Source organism: Cyanistes caeruleus, chromosome 3 (assembly GCF_971803275.1).
Source record: "Cyanistes caeruleus chromosome 3, bCyaCae1.hap1.1, whole genome shotgun sequence".
Lineage (NCBI taxonomy): Eukaryota > Metazoa > Chordata > Aves > Passeriformes > Paridae > Cyanistes > Cyanistes caeruleus.
In genome coordinates, this window is record NC_141703.1 from 69,003,041 (window position 1) to 69,017,886 (window position 14,846).

At 39.6% G+C, this 14,846-nt stretch overlaps 1 protein-coding gene across 7 annotated transcripts in view; it reads left to right on the forward strand.

The window, feature by feature from the left end:
- The window catches only part of LNX2 (ligand of numb-protein X 2), a 59,669-nt gene that overhangs the window by 28,820 nt on the left and 16,003 nt on the right, over window positions 1-14,846 (forward strand). For all 7 annotated transcript variants that reach the window (XM_086881694.1, XM_086881695.1, XM_086881698.1 and 4 more), the window contains 3 exons: window positions 3,964-4,477; window positions 12,315-12,553; window positions 13,590-13,789. In XM_086881694.1, the coding sequence (XP_086737820.1) occupies window positions 4,077-4,477; window positions 12,315-12,553; window positions 13,590-13,789 (840 nt within the window). In that variant the 5' untranslated portion in view covers window positions 3,964-4,076. The remainder of the gene's footprint in view (window positions 1-3,963; window positions 4,478-12,314; window positions 12,554-13,589; window positions 13,790-14,846) is intronic.

Consider the following 14,846-nt stretch of genomic DNA (forward strand, 5'->3'; position numbering starts at 1 on the left):
TGATGTAGGTATAAAGCCTGACATCTAATGCTTTTGTAAAAATGTGTTGAGCTTCTCCAGAGAATGTTTATTCAATCAATAAATCAGAACTAGAAGAGACCTAAGGATAAGGCTGTCTTTCTCAGTCTAGAATCGCTCTTGCGCATACTTCACTTAAAGAACTAAAATAAAAATTTGCACAGTTGGATGTCCAGTCTTGCCCAGTTCCCAAGTGGATTGTAATTTAAAACTGAAAACAGGGAACCACCTGCACTATTTGACTGTTTTAATGAAGTCCTGGGAAAATTATTTTCTAGGGAATTATATGACTTGAATAACAGGCCTGGCTGGCTCTTTTACCCACTTCATATTTTTTATAATTCTAGTTATTTTTCTTGTTTGCAGCTTTCCTGGGCTGTTATCATCCTGTGGAGCTGGTGATCTGCTATGATAAGAGATACAGAAAATAATATAAGGGATACAGTAAGAGGGTTGAAGTAGGGTAGTATAAATGGCAGTGCTCTGTTATTGTGGATTTCAGGGATATAGTACTTTGCATCAGGGAAATTTAGACCTGACCCGTCATCCCAGCTGTTGCTCAGTCCACAAACTCTGTTTGTGAACTCTGTAAATAAACTGATATTTTGCACTGGGAACAGACGGTAAAATGTCTTGAAATCAATAACTGGCAGCCACAGTATATGCTCAATAAAAATCCTGATGATTGTTTCCTTGGTTATGGAATGGGCTTGCCCAAAGTACAGTGCAGCAGTGTGAAAGTAAAGAAACCTTGATTTTTATTTAATTTTATTTTTTGGGGGGTGGAGGTAGAGTCTTTATTTATTTATTTATTTATTTTTGTTGGTTTAGTGGGGTTTGTTTTTTTTTGGTTGTTTTTTTTTTTTTTTTTGTGGTGGCAGTGAGATTCTGTTTTTCTTTTGAATCTTCATTCTGTAATCTCTTTCTTCCACAGCTCTGCTGGCAGAGAGGTGGTAGAAGGGTGGTCATGTCAGCTGCAGAAGAGCTGTTTGGCTTAATTTATACAGCATTTATTGATGGTTTAAGTTACCAGGGCAGCGGCGGCACGGAGGCAATGTCAGCTGCCACCAGGAACAGCTTAGCCTGTCTCTGGCCCAGGATAGCACCTCTGCAGCAAAGCACAGCCCAGAGCATTTGTCCCTGCACCAACAGCATTCAGACACTGGGATGGGTCAGCCATAGGAGCAGGTGTATCTGCTCACCTCCTGCAGTGGTGGGCAAGCTCTTGTGATCACTGTAAAGAGAGCCTGGCTCAGGGTATACCTTTCCTAAGAGAGAAGGCTTGTCATTATACTTTTTTACATGGCAGTGAATGCCTGATTGCTCAGTAACTTCTCTGGTTTTACATGAAAGGAACTGGTTAAAACAGACAAAAGGATTTAATTACAGCCTCCTAAAAGAGAGGTGTGGATATCTTTGACTATAGCCAGTTATTGAGGTCGAAGTATCTCATGGGTATATTTACTGTATGACACTGACTCATGCTCTGTCACAGGCTGCCACATGAGTTACACAGACTTCAAAGGATAGAAATGCTAGAAGCCTTCAAGGAGGTGAATTTGGGATGGTCAGATGGTCACACTCAGGAATGAGTCCTAACTGGATCTCCATTACAGTAGTGCACAGAATGGTGTTGTGTTTTTCCATAGCCTCACTGATGGTCTTCAACATGCTCATGGTGGGAAGTGGAAGAGCAAGTTTCAATATTCACACTCCTCATGACCAGTGACAGGGCTCAAGGAAATAGCATGAAGCTGAGGCAGGGGAGGTTTAGGCTGGATATCAGGAAAAAGTTTCTTGCCCAGAGGATGGTTGGGCATTAGAATGGTATCCCCAGGGAAGTTGTCAGTGTACTAGCCTAACATAGTTCAGGAAGTGTTTGAACAATGCTCTCTGGCACATGGTGTGATGCTGGGGGTGTCCTGTGCAGGGCCAGGAGTTGGACTTGATGATCCTGATGGATCCCTTCCAACTCAGAATATTTTATGATTCTGCGTATTAGACTCAGTCCTTTTTTGAGTTTTTGGTTGCTTGGAGAAGGAGAAAGAGTCCTGGTTGTAGCCAGTGGTAGGAACAGATCTAGAGTTTGGGCAGCACAGCTGTACAGTGGTTTTTGCTGCTGATTCTGTGTGTTACTTTGCTCTGCAGGGCCTGTTGGTGTTGCAGGTACCACCAAGTACAATACAGCTCGTGCCATATATTCCTCCCCTGGTGCCTTGACTGACAAAGTGATTTGGTAAAGTCACAAATCAATGCTGTGTTTTTCTAGAACATTTATCTGGTTTATTTTGCATTACATAAAGACCAGCCATTAGATGGGTCTCATCCCTTCTGCGTTAATCCAGCAGCATGAATGCAGAGCGAGAGAGCTGTGGTTTGAGGACGAGGGCCCTGTACACTGCTCTCCTTATCTGCTCTCCAATCTTTGAGCTCTTACATAATATGTTTAAGGCTGTTTTTTTGACTAATCTCTTTTGGTGTCTCATTTTGCGTTCTTAGGCTCCAGCAACAAAGAACTGCTATGCTCTTCTCTTGTGAAATCCTTTCCAGAAGGTGCACATTATCTACTACAAGACAGGGCAATGATGAGCATCAATTTCCACAGCAGAATAGAAGCCTGGATTACAAATTACTATTTAATCCTTTTTGCGTCAAAGGATATAATAATCCTTGTAAAATGTGCTCTAAGTCTTGTGCTTGGCTGTGTGAGGTTAAGGGGCAAAAATCAAAATAGCGAATCTCGTAAAAAGTAAGACATGGGGAAACGTATGTGTTCCACATGAATTTCAGAATATATGTTTAGAACTGCATTTCTCTGTATGTTTTCTATTGCTTTGCTAGAAAACAGTCTCTGTCATGAGTGTTGCTTGCTGAATTGCAATAGTGAATTTAGGTACAAAGTAAGCATTGCTCTAACTTGATTTTTTTTCTCCCCCCACAAGTGAGAATGTTTACCAAAATTAACAAATATGGAGGTGTCTTAAGACTGTGAGGAAACTTGTTTTATTTTCTAAATCATCACGTTATGTGTGTCAAGCAGTGTGATTCTGTAAGGGAGATAAGGGTAAATAAGGTTGGGAGGGATAAGGATTTAGTGTTTGAAATTGCAGACTGATGGCTGCACAACTTCGTGCCCAAGCAGCTATTTTAATAGGGGCAAAGTTTAATAACATAAAAAGTTTAGAAAATAAATCACATGGTGATAGACCTAGAGTCCTTTCTTGCCACACTGAGTGTGCTGTTCGTTAGGTAAAAAGCAAAACAAGTAAGTTGTTTGAAACCAGTAGTTTCATATGAATAGTTTATTCCATATTTTTTCTACTGGCCTCTGTACTAAATCGGATGGGGCATATTGGATAGAATCTGTCCTTCTTACTGTGTAGCAATCCACAGAGAAAACCTAGAAGTGAGTGTTGATATATCTGCAATATTACTAATGGAATGAACTGGGGTAAGCCGTTCGCTGTTATTTTCATTGCAGTGTATTTAGAACATTACTAATAACCTAATATTCTGTATAGTCAAAATCCTAAAAACAAGAGTAGGACCAGATTAAAATTGTTATCTCTCATTAAAGAACACATTTCATTATTTGATCATATAACCATCATTCCACAATAGGGTATTTTGTGCCAGATGCTAACTGCATGCTTCTAGTGTGACAGTACATAATGCGATGCCCTTGCTGTCACAGAATGGTCCTCTCGCAGGTGAAGCCTGTGCACTGCACCAGCCCTCATGAAGCCATAAAATGTTTGTAAATGTTGTAAAAGGATTTGTATTTATAACTGTTTTGTTGTTCTTTTCGATGACAAACTTTCAGAAAAGAGGAATATTCCCCTGATCTATCTTGCTGTTGTATTTTGATAAACCCAGAAGTCAAATGTTTTGAAGAGAACTTCCATATGTCCTGCAAAACGTATAATTTCTATTTATTTGTTTCAGCAAATGACTGAAGAATACATATAAGCCACCCTGGAAGAAGTAGCTTTGCTGTGAGCATCCCCATCCTATGAGAAGGAAGAGGAGAAGGATCCGTCAGCCTTCTTAGGTGTAAAATGGGGACTACAGGTGATGACATGGCTGCAGTGGAGCAGAATGCCTCCTTGAACCCTCTGTGCTTTGAGTGTGGCCAGCAGCACTGGACAAGGGAGAACCATCTCTACAACTACCAGAACGAAGTGGATGATGACTTGGTCTGCCACATTTGCCTTCAGCCCTTGTTGCAGCCGTTGGACACTCCCTGTGGACACACTTTCTGCTACAAGTGCCTAAGGAACTTTCTGCAGGAGAAGGATTTCTGCCCACTGGATCGAAAAAGACTCCATTTTAAGCTCTGCAAAAAATCCAGTATCCTTGTTCATAAACTGTTAGACAAGCTCTTTGTTTTGTGCCCTTTCTCTTCTGTGTGTCAGGAAGTGATGCAGCGATGTGACCTGGCAGCACATCTCAAGAACAGGTGAGTGCTGCAGGTGCTTGCATTGCATTTTCCCTAAAGACTTGTTTGTGGGAAGTTTGTGTACCAGTAGAAATTGTGGGCAGGAATGGGGGAGAGAGTTGGTGGTGGCTTTTAAATTTGCAGTAGAAATGGAAAGTCATTGTCATTGTCTGTAATTGTGCACAGGCAATGCACTGGATTACCCTTTTTTTGTACATCACACCAGAAAATAGCGGACATTGCTTGGTGATAGCCATAAGGAGAATGACACAGATCATTAGAGGTCTGAATAAAATTATTTATCAAAAAAAAAATAAAATACAGTGGCAGTTGATTACAGTAAGGGGGAAAAAAGGCTGAGGAAGTGGGAAAATTAAAGATGCGCAAACTCTGTCTGCAGAGAGGAGAGAACCTGGTGCATTAGGAACAAAGAAGATCAAGTTCAGATTTTAGGGGAAAAAGTTTTATAATGGTCGGGCACCGGCATAGATTGGTTAGGTGCTAATTGTCTATTCCCCATTTTCAGAAGGGTTTATGAACATGTTAAACAAACTTTCATCAGGAATAGTTACATCAGAATTGATTCTGCTTTGAGGTAGGCAGATGGACACGGTATCTCTCAGGACTGGTGGGCCTTCTCTGCCTGCCCTCAGTCCAGTCCAGGGACACTGGTGACCACCCAGACAGAAAGGTTCAATTGAGAGGTGCATAGACCTGCTCCATGGACTTCTTTCCAAGTCTTGGTCTTTGTCCATTTGGAGCCTCTTGGAGACCATCTTCAGGTGGAGAGTGATGTTACAGAGGAGCTGGGGAGCATGTGTGTGGTACAGGTGTGCCACACCTGCTGGTAGGTGCTCTGCAGAGAAGGGGAAAAGGGCAGCTTTCACCTGCCTTTCATTTGTTCACATTCATATTTCCATGTGCCCTCTTTTTCCACATGTCGTGAGGGCTTCTGGGGGTTCAGAGTTTGGGAGGACCCTGGGAATGCAGAACATGCAGCAGCCCTGTGGACTGTGATGAACATGTAGCTACCTGGGTATTTTTGGTTGTTGTGGTATGGTGTCCATGTCAGGGAGGTACAGGGACTAATTAGGAGCCTTTCTCTTTAGGTTTTTATCTTTTCTTTTTTTTTTTTTTTAATTCTTCACGTTGCTTCCATGTTAGCTTAAGCACTTGCTTGTTCACTTGTGGCAAGTAATTTCTGATCTATATGATGACTTGGAGGTGGTGAAGAGGCCTAACTGTTTTATGATTTATAATTCTGATATTTAATTGATTTGATTTTAATGAAAGGCAAAATGCTAGCAAGACTATTACTAAATCTTCATCTTCTGCTTTCCCACTGTCATATCCCTCACCTCTTCAGTCCTTTTTCCTTGGTTGACATTATTTTGAACATTAGGGCTGTTTACAACAGGGTCATGTAACTTATTTGTACAAAGAACACTGTGTATGCACTCTTTAAGTATACATGAAATATCCATTTACTTAATGCACAAGGTTATCATGGAATCCAAGTGAGCTGAGTCACAGGCTTTTCCCGTTTGTCGGCTGGGAAAAAGCTTTCAGTTGCAGAAGGCTGCTCATTTTCAATTCCTTCTGTTGCCTCGGTTATCTTGGCTGATACACATTTTGAGTATACGGTGATTTACAGTTTTCAATTAAGTTTATTTGCAAACATCTGAACACCCATAAATTATCATTGCTGACATAAATGGTGGCAGCAACTGCATAGTTTGAATTTAATTCTATATGGATTAGTGAATCCAGTAAACTTCTACTACTGATCATTACATTTAGGAAAGAAATAGAAAATTCAGCATTATTGTAATTGTCACAATTGATTAATACAAACCAGTTTCAACAAGCCTTTACATGAGCTGGTTTCTGTTTCTAAAGAAAGCTGTATGGTTGGTTAATTTTCACTGTCTAAAAACCTTCACACTGGGGTTTTCCAGTGTTTTTTATTGGCTACATTTGAGTATAAAAGCTGGAAGAAAATGTCATTGTATCCACCAGGTGCCTCAGAGTGTAAGGAGCATTACTGCAAGATGCTCCCACAAGGAGACGAGAGGCATCAGACGCAAACCTGATTACTTCACAGTCGCTAATTGCACTCCATGATACCTCACTGCACACAGAAAATAGTCTTGATTTCTCAGACTCTTGAGTTTCATTACATTCACTTGCAAACTTGTTTTTTTAAAGTTAAATACGGTGCATGTAATACAGTTTAAAGGGAAGAACCATATGAGTCATGTTGACATGTTTTTCAGTCACTCAGTATAGAAAATTTGTTAATGTTTGGTAAAGTGTCAGTTTTATTCCCTGGAGTTCTTTTAAGGAAAGACTGGATATGGCTCTCAATGCCATGGTCTAGTTGACATGGTGATGTTTGGTCATGGATTGGATTCTGTGGTCTCAAAGGTTTTTTCCAACCTAATTGATGCTGTGATTCTGTAATTTCTAAATATCAAAGGTACATTTATGAGAAGAAAATCTGAAAAAAAGTTAATGAGATTTTCTGTGTATGATTTTAATTGAGTTAATTCTTACAGCTTTTTCGGAAGTGAAAGAAGTCTGTTGTACAAAAACATACTATAAAATTCTTACACTATATGATGAGGGGGTTGAGTAGAGTGTTTATTGCTTTGAGTTGGGCTTCAGCTTTCGTCTCCTGTATTTCCCTATGGTAGCTTAAGTTACCATTTTGGATGGAGACATTTTTCCAACTGGGTAACATTGCAGGTAATTTTATGTCAAATTAAGTTTGAACCTTGGATAGGATTGCATTTTTTGGAATTGAAGAAACAGTTGAGCTATTGTCCACAGCATGCCTTATATATGGATTTAGAGTAACAAAATCCATGGGAAGACAAGTTGTAAAGGTACAGATTTTTGTCATTCAAAATCATGGCAATCCCACTTATTTTGGCATTTATGACAGTGCTGGTGAGCCCTGTTCTTCCCACTCTTTCCCATGTTAGCTGCAGGTACTGTCCCTGTCTGGCACTTTGGAGCACCAGAAGTGAAGAAGATCTATGGGATTTAACCCTGCTTTGAATAAGTGGATAGGCAACAGATTCATAGTTTTTGCATTCCCTATGGACTCTACCCCTTGCTGGAAAGGTACACAATCGGTGGTTGTTCTCTTCTCTGAAGCCACTTGACTCCTTCTCACCTTGTTGGGTGGGAGAGAGAAGTATGTAACAAAATCACTCTTGTTTTATTTTTCCTTAGTCTTCTCTGATTCCCAAACCTAGATAATTGCTGGTGCCTCATTTTCCCCACTTCCTTATTTTTTTGCTTTTTTTTTTTTTTTTTCCTGTCAAAAGAGAAAAACTAAGACCCAGATACTCAACTTTCCAAAGCAGGACCAGGTTTTACTTTGAATTGCAGCTGTAAATCTTGCCAGAATTACTGCTTAAGGTCACTTTGCTTGCAAAGTTTTATGAGCAATAGCAAAGGCACTTGGTTTGCTTCTTTGCAGTCTTTGCTCAAACACAGCTCCTGCTTGGAAAATGATTTAGTGCAACTGCTTGGAGGTTATTTAGTGTGTTTGCTTTTATCAAACCACTAGGCTGGGCAGAAGCTGATGGCGTAGGTTACAATGAATTCTTTCTTTTCAGCAGTCAGTGAGCAAATGTGCTTTTCAAACTCCTACTGTTATTCCACAGAAATACCCTGTAAACTACATCTTAATTTTGTATGAAAGCTCTTTTTATCAGTGAAGAGGGATTGCTGATAGTGTTCCAAGAAGTCAGCTTTTAAATGAGAAATCCAGCAGACTTGGCTGTAAAAAAAATACAACAAAAACCCACCAAACAAAAAGACCCATTTTTCTTCTTTGTCTGATATGAATTAAGAGAAATTGAAGGTAAAAGCTATGCTTTGTCACCTTCCAGAAGTGAGCAGAAGCAGGTGCTGAAGAGGGTAGAGGAAAAAATTGAATATAAGCAGAAGCTAATTCTGCATCTCTAGAATAACTGCCCTTCAATCTTCCCATTAACATCACTTGGTTGCTTTAGCTGGGTAGTTTTACTATCATAGAATAGTTTGAGCTGGAATCTTACTCGTGAGTGTCCTGATTTATGAAAAAAATGAAAGAATTTCTAAAAATTCTTAAAGCAGTCCTGCCTTTGTTCTTGCTCCTAGACAAGATACTCTGGCTTAGTATTTAGGTATGAAATACCATTTCTCGAAGTTTGAATTCAACCCTTATTTATACTATTCGTTTTATGAGAGTGTTTTTATGAGTAAAGGAATCCAGTCTTCAAAGCTTGTTTTGATCATGAGATGCCTATCTGTGTACATAACTTGTTACAAGGTTTAGACCAAAATGCTCTTTATCCCAGATACTTGGTATTAGTGAAAGTGTGCATCTCTAGAGATTTATTGGTGCTTAATTGTTACAATTGCTGTATGGTTTTGCTGTTTGTGAATAATACATTCTTACTGCCAATGAAAATCTTTTTTTGTTGCAAGCGGAAAGAAAAAAATCTCCATATAGCTGTGCTTGAATGCCAAGACAGGGCTTTGCTGCTTGGTAGGTGGCTGTGTTTAAAGACCTAGGAACTGGACGTGAATTAATGTCTCCACTAGACTGCTACTTTCTTGACAATGCAGTTGCACTGTACTGGACTGAAATTCAGAGTCTTTAACAATTACTGGTTAATGTGGGGAAGAATCTGTGGAGTTTTGCCCTTTTTTGCCTCATACAGTGCTGCATGAAAGGGATTCCACTGAACTGAGTAGGTGTACTCAGGACCCTGTTTACATTTCTTGTACTAGCTTTTGAAATGATAATTAAATATCATTGGCCAAAATAAACCTCAAATCTATTTCTATTTTGTGTGATGACTTTCATCAGCTGCCAGGTAATGATGGGAGAATGTGCTCTGTGAAGGAGGGTGGAGGAGGACCTGGCTGTGGTTTTGGAGGCTTTGACAGAAATAGGATGCTTCCAGGGATGAGTTTCATGCTGTCCTGGTTTGACACAGTTTACAAAAACCCCAAAACTCTAAGGTGTGCTTTGCCACCTCGAGCAGGTCCTTTGGGCTCCTCAGGCCTTGTGAGATGGCTGAGTCTGAGTCAACAGCAGTACAGTGGTTTGTAGGAGGTATCTAAGAAAGTGTTTGGCTCACAGAAATAGTCCACTAAGGCTGGACTGTGCTGTCAGGCTCAGAGGGATTGAAGCATGTTCTCTGACAAGTGTTGGTTTTGAACTGTTTATTAACCTCTTTGCTGAGAAATCACCAGTTCTATAGCACAGCAGTTCAGGGACAGCAAGGACATGCAGCTTGGTATGGTTTTGTCCTAAATTCTTGTGAATCAGTGTGGGAGAGCATGTCTGTCAGAGCTCCCAGCAGACAAAAGTTTTTCTCTGCAAAAGCATTTACCCCTTGCTGTGTTGCTGCAGAAGTGAGTGATGTTGAAGATTGTTCCTTTTTTTTTTTTTTTTTTCCCTGTTGCCAATTTTAAGATTTGAGGGAGCAATGAGGCTAACCCATCAAGTTAAAGTATGTTAGAAATACTGAGGGAAGTGACAGCATCTTTCCATTTCTTGGCCTCTTGGGACTGTTGTTTTGAGGTTTGCATTGTGAAATGGTCAATGATAGAAATTTCCTGCTGATTTTCACTTGTAATTGTGTCTCTGGCCACCACACAGATATATTGGCCAATCACTCCCACTATACCAGTGGTTTTCTGTAGTAAATACTGTCTGGGCAAAGCCAAGAAAAAGGGTTGTGCTCTGTCGTTAAAACAAGAGAAACATTTTCACAAAGCAAAACCTTTCAAATAATTTTCTTTACTTCTGCTTACACTTTCTTAACTTGGAAGAACAAAGTTACCCGCAGTTGTTTTGGGAAAAGCCCCAAGGAATTATTGCTGAAATGCATCATGTCGTAATATGAACTGTCTCCAACATATGTTTTTATGCATCTTTCACGGAATATTTGGGTTACCTTTCTCTAGTTTTTTAAACACGGAGAACACAAATCTCTGGGGAGGCCTTATAGCACCTTTCAGTACCTAAAAGGGATACAAGAGATCTGGAGAGGGATTTTTTGTAAGGGCATGTAGTGCTAGGTAGGTTAAGGGGAATGGCTTTAAACTGAAAAAGGGTAAATTTAGGTTAAATAATAGGATGAATTTCTGTATTGTGAGGGTGGAAGTATTTCTTAGAAAAGCTGCAGATGCCCCATCACTAAAAGTGTTCAAGGGCAGGCAGGATGGGGCTCTGAGAAGCCTGGTCTAGTAGAAGATGCTTCCTGCCTGTGGGAGGGGGGGTTTAAACTAGATGATCTCTAGGATCCCTTCCAACCACAGTGACTCTATCATTCTATGTATATAATTAAAAGAAAAAAAAAGGTATCTTCAGGTATGTGTGTATATATATATATATATATATATATATATATAATGTTACATATGTATAACATGTCTGGGGGTCACAGAAGCTTTAACAACATTCTTTGGATCTGAAAACTTTGTTAGCAGGTTATCTTCAAAATCCATGCTGAAATAGTCTAACCATATAATTACTAAATCCCTTTTACAGAATGTCAGAACAGAATCATGGTTCTCAAAACATTCTGCTTTAATAAGTTAGGATGTCATTAGGCTTCTGCTGTCTTTTGCTCTGTTAACACATTTCTTCTCTTGCAAGAATAAATAATTTCTTTTTTTGTTACAAAGATCTGCCAAGTTCCCAAACACTGAATCCTTTCAAGAATGTGGTTCCTTTTTTTCTGACTGCTACAGTATGAGCATTTTTAGGTGGTCAGCAGCTTCAGAAGCAGGAGCTTTAAGGGCATCAAATACTGTAAGAAATGATTTATCAGACACTGGCAAAACTGTCACAGAGGCAGATGTGAGATTGATGTCCACATCTAATTACGTGCATGAAAGTGCAAGACGATTTGATAAATGAAGGCTTTCCATAAATTTGCATCTGACAGCCCTTTTTTGCAATAAGCTATTGTAGGCTGTTAAACATAAGCAAAAAAAAATACTGCATTAAGAGTAATGGAAACTTACAAAGCTGAGTTTGTAGTGAAAAGCATCAAATGCTGAAGGAGCATTGTTGCATAAGGAGAACAAAAATTACACCTGCTATGTGAAGTCAGAAAGAAAAAACAGGAGACAGTAGGGAGATGAGAACACCTTCTATTGGCCCAAGAGATGATGATGAACAGAGCTGTTACTTTTGCTAGACCTCTCATTCAGACTGCTAGAGAAGCAGAATTTTCTTTCACTATTTTAACACTTAGATTGCAATATAGATAAAATTTTCATCTCTTTCCTCCTTTGAATGAGCCCAGGAAAATAGGATGCTTAGTTCTTTTGGCTTACTAAGGTGAAAGGTGATCACTTCAGTGAGTCTCCAGTTGTGTCTTGGAACAGGGCTTCTCTTACGTGGATTTTTTTTTTTATAATCCTGTTTAATTTTTCCAGAAAGTTATCTTCCAGAAACTGAAATGTACTAAATCCACCTTCTAGTGGAAGGTGTCCCGTCCATGGCAGAAGGGTTGGAACTAGACAATAAACATTAAGGCCCTTTCCAACCCAAACCATTCTGTAGTAACAGAGTAAGTCCACATTCAGAAGTTGTTACAGCACATTGAGTTCATGGCCACAATACTACCTAGTAGAAGTTTTGTGAAGAAAGCAGTATTGGGATTTTGTCCACTAAAACATATTTTGGCCTTAAAATTCAGTGTGTTTGGTATTTTTTTATGCTGTGTTTAAAGCTGTGGCTTTGGTTTGACTGATTTAACTCGATGAAATATTTGAGTGTTTTGGGCTACAAACAGGGCTGCAGGTTTGAAGCATGATATCACTGTTGTCTTTACAGGTGTCCTGGAGCTTCTCATCGGAGAGTTGCTCTGGAGAGAAGGAAAACGAGCAAGCTACAGGCTGAAGCAGAGGGTGAGAGTGGTCTTGGCGGGCCAGAGCAGCCCGGCAGTTTATCTCCGGACGCTGATCAGGGAATAGTGCCAGCTGAGCCGAGCTTTACCTCGCCCGCCCTGCCCGCCTGGGCAGACGAGCCTGGCATCGACAATCCACCTTTTGAGGAGAACGCAGTAACAGACAGTATGTCATCACTTATCTTCTCAAGTCTCTTTTATCAGATGTGGAAACATTTGTGGTGTCAGAGCTTGTCTCTTACCAACTGTGAATGTGCATCTTCATCTTTGGCTCTTTTCCTTTGCAGTTTCTGGAGAAATATTAGTGGGTTTTGATTATGTGCAAGTTTACAACTGAGATAAAGTCACAGGAAGGAAAGAAATATCTCAGAGTGTATGCCAGCTACTGTGGTGCTGTATCATCATTTATTGTGTCATGGTGCAGTAGTTCATGTTAATCTGTTAGTGGGACTGGCCTTACAAGTGAGATGGAAGGAGTGTAGTTCCTCTAAAATTCCAAAAGTTGTTTTCTAAGATGAGATTTGTTTTTCCCTCTTTACCATTTCTCCCCAACTGGAGCAGCAGCCTTCTTACATAGAGTGCTGTCCTGCTCAAGCAAAAAGGCAGCTGAGGTACTCCTGCACCCATCTGCACCAAATGAGCAGCAACACCTTTAGTATCTGGGATTTTAGAGAGGAAGTGCTGAGCCTTACCACAGAGGAAGCTGGTCCCATCCCCTTTCTTCTCCTCTATATTTGCGATCCTTTATCAATCTCCTTTTTCCTCTCCATGTTTGCTTCAGAAATGGGCTTCAGTTGACCAGGTAACTCAATAGCAGCTCCTCATGCAGTTGCAAGACAAAGAGCTTATCATGGGATAACCCCTAAAATACATTTTTATCATCACCAAGTGCAAATCCCCAGGTCACCCAGTGAAGCATATGAAATTTATTATAATGGACGGGATCCAAAGGGTTCAGAATATCCTGTTCCAATTCAAATGACCTCATTTCAGGAAACATGGATTCTACTAAGTTGTCAGTTCCTTTCTAACAAGCTAGGGGTTTCAACAAGTAGTAGAACGGATCCATTTGCACTGCTTTAGTTTTTTGTGAAATTGCTGCTTTGTGGCCTGTCTACATTATCTTTTGGTGATTTATTTTATTGGAAGTGAATGAGGTAGAAAATATATTAATTGTCTTTCTTTTTAAAAATAATTGGCAGCAAATCAACAGCCACCTACCTTGCCTGAAGGAGAGATCACTACTATTGAAATTCATCGGTCCAATCCTTATATTGAATTAGGAATTAGCATAGTGGGTGGCAATGAAACACCTTTGATCAACATTGTCATTCAAGAGGTTTATCGAGATGGGATCATTGCCAGAGATGGAAGACTTCTTGCTGGAGACCAAATACTTCAAGTATGGAACCTAATTACATATTCTGTCTGCTTGCTTTCTATTCACTCCTTGCAGAATTGTTGTTAAAATGAGATGGAAGATTTTCCTTGTCAGACTATGTTGTGTCAATGTTAGCTTTGCAATTATCAGTTGGAAAGCAAATTAATATTCAGAGCAGAGCCTGTTGTTCTAACACTTTTGGCTATCATGCTTTGTGTTGTTTGTCGGACCAGTCACTGGAATTAGCTCTCCTCCCTGGCATCTGTTGTCAACATTTAAAATACAAGTTTATTTTTCTGTTTTTAAATGTTGTGGGACTTGGTCCTTATTTCAACTTTGTGCATGCATTCCGAAGGAGCCCAAGGTTATTTCTGGCTAGCAAGTTGGCGTAACTTGTCCTATGTAAAAAGCAATTTGTGGATTGCAAGGCTGGTTTCATCTAAACTGTTATTTTAATCTGACTTCAATGGTGCCTTCCAAAAGCTGAGGCAGTTGACCGACATCTTTCAGTATGTATAAAAGACTCAATGATAGGTTTCAATGGAAGGATTTGAAGCAAGGTGCTCTAAGTATTTAAAGAAAAAAAAAATAAACAAAATGTAAGTTGGTTTTGACTGTGTATTTTTGTTTTGGTTTTAAGTAATTAGCCACAGGCAGTATAAAAAGATCAAATTCTATTAATTTTGAAATTTTAGCTTTTACATTATAGGAAGGGGTTGTTTATACAACACTTAAGAGTGGCAGTAACTGAGTGCTACATAAACAGAACAGTCATCCAATTTCTATTTTTAATCATTCCACCTGAAACAAATACATTATTGTCAATTCAAAGTTACTTCAGTAAGAATGTTTGCTTTTGATCTGGCAGCCTAAGATCAGTCCAAATGTAGTTGTAAGCCTTCTTCACTTCACTTCACTGTTTTGAAATCAAGCCAATAGAAGTAGCATAAATACAGTAGTTACCCTTGGAATAAAATTAGTTTGCACTTCAGAAAATAAAGTCCCTTTTGAGAAATGTGCCTTTTTCCTCTCTTGGAGTGTAAGCATAGTGGCTGGCCAAGAAAACAACCCAAGAGGT